The sequence below is a fragment of the Gekko japonicus genome, unplaced genomic scaffold, assembly GCF_001447785.1.
Source record: "Gekko japonicus isolate JY-2015 unplaced genomic scaffold, Gekko_japonicus_V1.1 scaffold346, whole genome shotgun sequence".
Lineage (NCBI taxonomy): Eukaryota > Metazoa > Chordata > Lepidosauria > Squamata > Gekkonidae > Gekko > Gekko japonicus.
In genome coordinates, this window is record NW_015161414.1 from 529,276 (window position 1) to 537,891 (window position 8,616).

The 8,616-nt window shown below is 47.1% G+C and overlaps 1 protein-coding gene across 1 annotated transcript in view; it reads left to right on the top strand.

The window, feature by feature from the left end:
- Positions 1 to 452: 452 nt before the first annotated feature.
- LOC107124056 (rho guanine nucleotide exchange factor 4-like) overlaps positions 453 to 8,616 on the top strand; it is a 100,893-nt gene continuing 92,729 nt past the window's right edge. Inside the window, exons 1-2 of the mRNA XM_015427445.1 lie at positions 453 to 1,503; positions 6,021 to 6,154. Coding sequence (XP_015282931.1) covers positions 453 to 1,503; positions 6,021 to 6,154 — 1,185 coding nt within the window. The remainder of the gene's footprint in view (positions 1,504 to 6,020; positions 6,155 to 8,616) is intronic.

The following is an 8,616-nucleotide window of genomic DNA, read 5'->3' on the forward strand; positions in this document are numbered from 1 at the left end:
CCGACCGCCAGACCCTGCAGATGACGTCGCCCCAGGTGCTCCCGTGGTCTGTTTTTTTGGCAGGGTACGCGTATTCTCTCATCCACCGGCCTGGGAAAGCGATGGGCCATGCGGACACCTTGAGCCGACTTCCACTGCCAGCTTCAGATCCGGACCCAGCCCTGGATCATCAGGTTGCACTACTGGAGGCCCTCGTTGACCGCCCGTGCATGTTCATGAGGTGGCACGCCGCTCTGCCAAGGACAAGGTCCTCTGCCACATCTTGGACTGGGTGAGAAGGGGTTGGCCCTCAGGCCAGGGGGGGGAGAGACTTCACGGCGTTCACCTCCTGCAAAGACAAGCTGTCGGCCCACAAGGGCTGTTTGATGTGGGGAGGCAGGGTGGTAATCCCGACCCCCTTGAGGGAATGAGTTCTCGCAGCTCTCCACAAGACGCATCTGGGGGTGGTTTGGATGAAAGCACTGGCCAGGAGCTATGTCTGGTGGCCAGGGCTCGATTGGGACATCGAGGATGTGGTGAAGAGATGCCAGCCCTGCCAGGAATCCAGACTTGAGCCTTCCAGGGCCCCTGCCCGAGCCTGGGAGTCATCCCACAGACCGTGGTCCAGGCTACACTTGGACTTCGTGGGCCCATTCCAGGGTCAGCTGTTCTTCATTCTGGTGGACGAGTACAGCAAGTGGCTGGAAGTGTTCCCGGTGCCGTCCACCTCCTCGAAAGCAGCAATACGGGCCATGTGGAGAATCTTCAGTGCTCAGGGAATTCCCGACACCCTGGTCGCGGACAACGGCACAGCGTTCACCTCCAGCGAATTCCAGGACTTCACCTGGTACTATGGGATCCACCACATCAGGTCAGCCCCTTTCCACCCTGCTACCAACGGCCAGGCTGAGCGCATGGTTTGGACGACCAAGGAAGTGCTCCGCCGCCTGGACAATAAGGACTGGGACTACAAGCTGGCTGCCTTTCTCTTCAGCCAGCAAATAATGCCTCACACCACAACGGGATGCAACCCAGCAGAACGCCTCCTGGGCAGATGCCTGACGACCCGGCTGGATTGTCTTCACCCCGATAGAGCACCAGAAGAAGAGCTGGACACTGAGTCACCGGAGGCAGCCAGAGGATTCTTCCCAGAGGATCCTGTGTACACCAGGAACTATGTGCGGGGTCCGCCATGGATTCCAGCATGGGTGGTGAGAGTCATGGCCCCCCGATTGTATGAGGTCTCCAGCGAGGATGGCCAGATACTCCGGCGCCACATCGACCAGTTGCGTCGGCGGGTGCTGCCATACGACCCAGAGGACTTCGAGGAACAGGGCTCCTCCAAGGCTGCAACTTCCCCTCTGCTACCAGATACTCCGGCTTCTCCTGACATGGCGCCCAGCCTATCTTCACCCTCCCTGCCAGCTGACAGCGTGGCTGCACCTAGGAAAGCAACGCAGACTGATCCACCACAGCCGACGCTGGCCAGCACTCAGCCGAGTGCATCGGCATCAGCTCCTGCCAGTGTGCCAGTACTTTGCCGCTCCACTAGAGCACGGAAAGCGCCCACTTAGCTCCAGGACTTTGTGTGTGGGTGTCTTTCGGACTGGGGGGGGAGGGGTGCAATGTATCCATCTCTGACCACGTGCGAGGCTAGGTCTCCATGTGGTCATACGAAGCGCCTGAGCTTCGCTTCCAGAGACAATGGCCCAAGCAGATCCTAGCCCGTGCCACTCAGAGGGCTAGGCTTTCACCCGTGAGCCTATGGAACTCTCAGCTTCGGTTATAGGCTATCACGAGTGTGGGGTGTATTTGGGTTTGGGGTTTATTGCACATATAGGCCGGCCTGCGAGCTGGGAACCTTGTCTTGTTCTTCACTGGAAATAAAGTATTAGAGCTGAAATCACTAGTAAGTCTCAGTACTTTTCAAAAGGAATCAAAATCAGATCAGGGGATGGGGCAACCTGGCATGTGCTGGAGTTGTAAGTTCACACTAGAGCTCTCAAAAGGCTTTCAATCATAGTGATTGCCTAATATTTACACAGAGTGGATGCTGTTGTTCAGTACTCCTAAGAGTACATTAAAAGTCCTCCTTCAGGTTTGTGGACCCACATATCCTTCCATCTGCATAGTTGTGTGTTTTTTAAGCATAATACTGTTTGTAATGGCTGATGTGGTATGGTGAAGAGCAGAAGCTGAGAGATAAAACATTCCTGCATATATTTAGTCCAGAGTGGATATTTGGGAACAGACTGTTATGGTTACCACCCAAACAGCTTTATCATGACAATTGAATCTGCCCATTAATGGACCGTAGCAGTAGACTGCAAAGGAATAGCAAAGGCTGGGAGGCAAACTGAGAAGAAACAACAGAACAATCTATTATAGGGTTTCACATTTTCAACAAAAAATAGGTTTCAACTCCAGACCAGAACTTCTCCAGCATGCTTTTTTAGAAATATTTTTTGCCTTTATGTTTAGAAATAGCTGGCTCTCATACAAAGTGTTAATAGGCATGACATCTTTCATTAGCCTGCCTCTAGCTGTTAGAGGAAAAATGCATACTTTTTTGCATATTTAAAATTTTATATACTACATAAATTGTGAATATTTTTGTAAAGTGAATAATCTAGCCTGATTTTCTATTAAAATAACACATAGGGTAAGAAAAAAATAAAAATAACACATAACAATACCAACAACATAATATTAGAAAAAAGCAAATAGTTACAACTAGCAATAAATAATTCAAGAAGACAGCAGCAATGTAGGCAAGAAAAACAAAAAAGCAGGAAATAAAAACCATAAAATAAGCAATCTGTCAGTGGAATAATCAGAGCAGAACTAAAGTCAGTAGGTCAAGATATAAAACCACTGAAAGCTCTTCGATACAAAGTAAACTGTTTCCTTGAGGCTAGATGTGAGTGGGCAAGGGGAAATTTCTCTAGGGCAGAGGATTCCATATTCTGGGGCCCTCCACAAAAGCATCTTACTCTGCACAAGGGATGGGCATGAATCACATTTTTGCAGTTTGGTTCATGGCTGAACCATAAACCTATATGAATCAGAAGGCTGGTTCACAAACCAAACTGGTTCATATTGGTTCCTGACCCCCTACTTTCAGCTCCCCGCTGCTTTCCGCAAAGAGCAGAAAGCAAAGGTTTAAATAGCTCGGAGCCATTTAAACCAAACAGCTGAGCAGCAGAGCACTACTCAGCTGTTTGGTATAAATGGCTCCAAGCTAAACCAAAGAAATCCCCTTTAAACAGCTGAGCCCCGCAGAGCTGAGCTGTTTGCTCAATGGCTCAGCTGTTTAAAAGGGTTTTCTTGGGCAGTGAGCCCCAGGTCCTGGCTGCCAAATCAAGCCCCTTTAACAGATGAGCCCTGCTTCTTTAAATCCCTGCTTTCAGCTCTGGCCATGAACTGGCATGAACCATAAGAACTGCCTTAAAATTTCAGGGACGTTTGTGGGAGTAGACCTGTCACGAACTGTGGTTCCCGAACAATGAATTCATCACAAATTTTGCTTCCTGGTTCAGTTTGTGCCCATCCCTATTCCACACACTCACAAGTCTTGGCTTTCTCAGTGAAGGTGCACAGAGTAGTGCACCTGGTGATGATGATCTAGTTTATAGGCAGATTTGTATGTGTAGAGGCAGGCCTTCATGTTTAGAGGCCCTGTGAGATGTAGGACTTTGACAGTCAACGTTGGTACTTTGATTTGGGCCTGGAAACAAACTGGCAACCACTGCAGATGGCATAGCTCTGGAGTAATGTGGTCACTACAGCAAGTTCCATATAGGACCCTTGCTGACACATTTTGAACAAGTTGAAGTTTCTGGATGTTTTCAGTGTCATTTTCATGTGGGAACTGCTAACAGTGTGCTACAGTAATCTAATCAGGATGTTACCAAGGCTCATCTAACTGGCTGGATGTGGTTCTCCCAGGAAGCTGCAATTGATGAACTAGCCTGCAGTGATCAATGTACTCAGCTGCCTGCTTCTCCAGAAGTAATGTTGGGTCCAGGAGCACACCAATACAGTGAACCTGAACTTTAAGTCGGAGTACATCATCAGTAGCCCACAGACTGGAAACATTCCATCTATATTCCAATTCCCCAAAGAGGAGAATAATGTCCTGGTCTCATCACAGCTGCTTCCTGAGGGGGAAAGGGGGGGGAATCTCCTCTCCCCACGTTTTTCTCTTTTTGGGAGAATCAAAGAGGCTTATTTAGAAATAAGACTGTTGACTTGATTGTTGTGGTTCCAGGTACTCACGGTATAAAGCTTAAATTCATCACTGTTATGAAGAAGAAGAAGAAGAAGAAGAGGAGGAGAAGGAGGAGGAGGAGGAGGAGGAGATTGGATTTATACCCCGCCCTTCACTTGGAGTCTCAGAGCGGTTTACAAACTCCTTGCCCTTCCTCTCCCCACAACAGACACCCTGTGAGGCGGGTGGAGCTGAGAAAACTCTGACACAAACTGCTCTTTCAGGAACAGCTGTGCCAGAGCGTGTGACTGACCCAAGGTCACATCAGCAGGTGCAAGTGGAGGAGTGGGGAATCAAACCCGATTCTCCCAGATTAGAGTCCACACACTTAACCACTACACCAAACTGACTTGTACTCTCTTGTGGGTGGGGTGTTCAAAGCTTCATAGTCATGGCTCCATGACTGCTCCACTCTGCTCGCTCCAGCTCACAGGGAGCCCAAGGCAAGTCCTCTATACCCAGACCTCTCTAGGGGAGGTCCGGTGGGATTCCCCCCCCCCGAAAATCCCCTAAGGAGTTCCCCGAGTCTCGACCGCTCCGCTTTGCTGCAACCCTGGAAGTCCTGCATATTTGTATTTTAAGGGCTGCTGAGAAAACTAGTAGATCAAGACCCACTGAAATAAATTGGAGTTTTGCCATTTACTTGAGTGGAGACAAGGTTGCTCTCCTAGCTGTAATGGGTTTAAAAAGTGTTGACAGGCTCATATCCAGATCCTTGATGAATTATCAAGGGCATATTTGGAATTTCTATGGTTTCAAAAATAAATCATGAACAGTTCATACCTTTTTTCTTCCTCTTGCTGAGGCTTTTGACATTTTGGATGTTGGATGTTGTAGGCAATGAGAATTCTTTTCCGTTACTTATTTTCACCCCAAAATTTGAAAGTTGCTTCAAGCAGCAGAACATTTGGCACAAACCTGCCACTGCTGCTATCTTTTGCTGAGCTTGAGCAGCTATTACAGGATGAAATAACATTCTGCATGATTGCCTGAGAAGTGGATGTCACCCAGCCCTGAACAACAGTACACAAACAAATGTGTGCCTGGTAAAGATACATGGGTTATAATGGGTTTAGCAGAGATGGAATACTTTGTAAATAACCACCTTCTTTTCTTTTTTAATCTAAGTGCAAATCATAGCTCAACTGGGAAGAATAAAAAACCCCCAGAAAGCTTTAAAGATGAAGGGAGAAATTTGTCTCCAAGCTGAAAATTATAGAGCTTGGTAATGGAACAAGCAGAGGTGGTATGTAAGGGAAAAATATAACACAACATGAAAGAAACAATAAGGTATCATGCTGGGGGAAAAGGAACACTTTGGTATAAAGAGGCAATCTGCCTCCTCCCCTCCCTAACTCAGTCATTTGTGTTCTTAAAGCCTGAATATTTAGGTTGGTTGCTGCATTTATTCCTAACACTTTGATCTACTATTAGTCTTTGGAACTTTGTGGTCAGAAAAGGCCACTGTCATATATACACAAACTCTTTCTTGCACATATGTTCATATGGGTGAAACCCATACAATTCATGCAATGTATTTCATGTAATAAGTTTGTGACATTTGTATCTCTTCTTTCCCATAAGAAGCTCAGAATAGCATTTGAGCCTCACAGTATCCCCATGAGTGTGGAGAAAGGTAGTTGTAAACCTCTACTGTTGCACCTGTTCCATGCATAGACTGACACCTGAGCTTAGATTAACAACCATGCATCCTTCTAGCTTTTACCAAGAAACTGAATTTTATTTGTTCATTTTGCTTTTGTTGTTTCAGTAATTGCTGATGGGTCCCTGGAGAAGACAAGTGATGATGTGGGGAGCGAAGAAGATTTATATGACGATTTCCGGAGTTCCAGTCACCGCTATGGCCACCCAGGTGGCGGAGGAGAGCAACTTGCTATTAATGAGGTAGGGCAACTATGGGGGCCTCCTTGCAATATGATATGATGAATGAGTGATTTTAAAATGCAGTTTCTCAGAAAGTGAGTGCCTGTTGCCCCTCCTTCCAGGACAAATAACAGTTGGGAGATGTTCTGGTGTTGCCAACCTCCAAGTGGGACCTGAGATCTGGAATTATCTCCATGCTACAGAGGTCAGTTCCCCTTGAGAAGATGGCTGCTTTGGAGGGTGGAATCTATGACATTACACCCCCTGAGATCTGTCTCCTCCCCAGGGTCTACCAGCCAAAATCTCCAGGAATTTCCCAACCAGCGGTTAGTAACCCCAATTATTTCATTTGGTGAACCATGAGAGGGTGGAAAAGATGAACCTCTTTTCCCCTCCCACAGTCCTGATCTGAATCATGGGGGCATGTAGCTGTCATTAGCCTTTGACGCTGCTAGGGTGAGCTGAGTGTGGACCTTCTGGTGTCTTGCCTAGCTAGGTCCTCTGTTTGCAAAAGATGCATACTTAATGATCCATTTACCTTTCAAAATGTTGGCCTGTAACCCATAACAAGGCAGTTTCCTGTGGAAGAACACATAAGACACTCTGGGTGTTCTTTGAAGATCAGTTTGCAGGTAGGAAAGGAATTATGGTGATTCATGGAGGACAGTCCAGTTGGTTTAACCCAGAATCTACCAAGTTTGGGGAGTGGTTTGTCTGTTTTCTGTTTTTAAAAGCCTTTTGGGGGGAATGTTTATGACCATGTGGTTAACAGTGACCTTCTTTAAAAGTTTATTTTAGTGTGCTAAGCGTTAAATTGGTATGGCTGTCCTAAAGAGTTTTGAAAGCATTAAGTTGGGACAGATATTCTGGAGATATTTTAAAATGATACAGTTAGTTTTCATAGTAATTTGTATAACCTTGTTTTTTAAATTAACTTTAAATACTCTAAATAGAAATGTTGGCTTATAAATTATTAGATTAATTAATCTATTTAAAGCTTCTGGGTTCCACATTGCACAACTTTATCTCTACTGAGAACCAGGAAGACGGATCCCACGTGCTATGCATGGCAGGTCTAGCTAGGGCATGATAATACCTGATGTGACTGGGACAGGGTTGCCAGCCTGAGGATGGCAAATGGCAGTGGGGGGGGCACTAGTGGGGGGGGCACCAGCAACAGTGGCTGAGTTCAGACTGGCAGTTTGGCCCAGCAGCCAAACGTTTCAGGAGTGTTTCAGTAGCGGATTAAGGGGCAGGTTCACACAGGCACATCTGTCAGGCGTCCCCCAGCCGTACTCAAGCCGTCTCGTGCCGCTTCCGAGTTTAAAAAGTGCCAGGTTAAAGTGGTAGCAAACCGTGTGTAGAGCGGGTTTATTCCGGTTCCCTGACATGTGAAAGGCGGGAACAACCCGCAGTCGTTGATAATAGGTGCTGGCTGTTTCCATGGCAGGTGCCCATGTGCCCATGGGCATTGGCGCATGCAGTGGAGCGCAGAAACAGCCAGTAACAGCTCACCAGGGGCGGGCCGACAGTTCAAACGCTCCCTTGTGCTTCCTCCATGGTATCCTCCCGCTTAATTCGCTGCAGTGTGAACGGGAATACCGTGAACAAACCGTTCCTGGTCTGTTCCGGGTTTTCTTTGCCACAACTCCCTAGCACTTCAAATTGCCAGTCTGAACTCGGCCAGTGTCAGTGATGCAGTGACATCCCTTCTGGCATGGCCTGTAACATCATTATGTAAGAGCAACACTCTAGCATTTGGCAAAAACTCTAGATGAGCACCGCAACCCTAGAGTCGGATTCGACTGGCTTTCGAGAAAGGGAACCTTTACCTTTTTTACTATGACTAGAGTATTGCCCAACACTATGATGTCACTCTGGATTGCACCAGAAGTGACATAATGGTGTCAGCTCAACACTATTGTCCCCTCCCATTTCCCCCCCTCCCACTGCCCAGCTGAGTGGCAGGAGAGGGAACCAGCAGGGAATGGAAAATCTCCTGCCAAATTGGGAGACCTGGCCTGCCTAGACTGGGATGTTTGAAATCCATTCTGTCACTCTTACAGTCTTCTTTGTTAGAGTGAACACCACAGAGAAGGAAAGTCTACACAAGACAAAGTGCTGCACATGGTGGTGGTTGTCTTTGTTACCACAGCTCAGTACAGAATGGTTAGGCAAGGTGGTGGAAGAATCTTATGTATCTGTTAATGTGTATCGGTCGTTGAGCTCCTTCTTCTTTTGTACTCATCAGTAGATATTAACTTTGCTGGTTGGTCAGGAAGACAGAAATGAGATGAGCCTCCTGATACTTATGGCTGATTGCCAGTGAGGCATGTTATCAGTGTAGGTCTCTCTTCCCAAAATTAGTTGTGAACTTGCTCCAGTCCTTCCATAAATCCATGGCTCACCATGCAGATTATGATGATGCCGTTTGGACTGTGGGCTTCCATTTGCTTTGAGGCTTTTCTATCTGAGATGTGTTT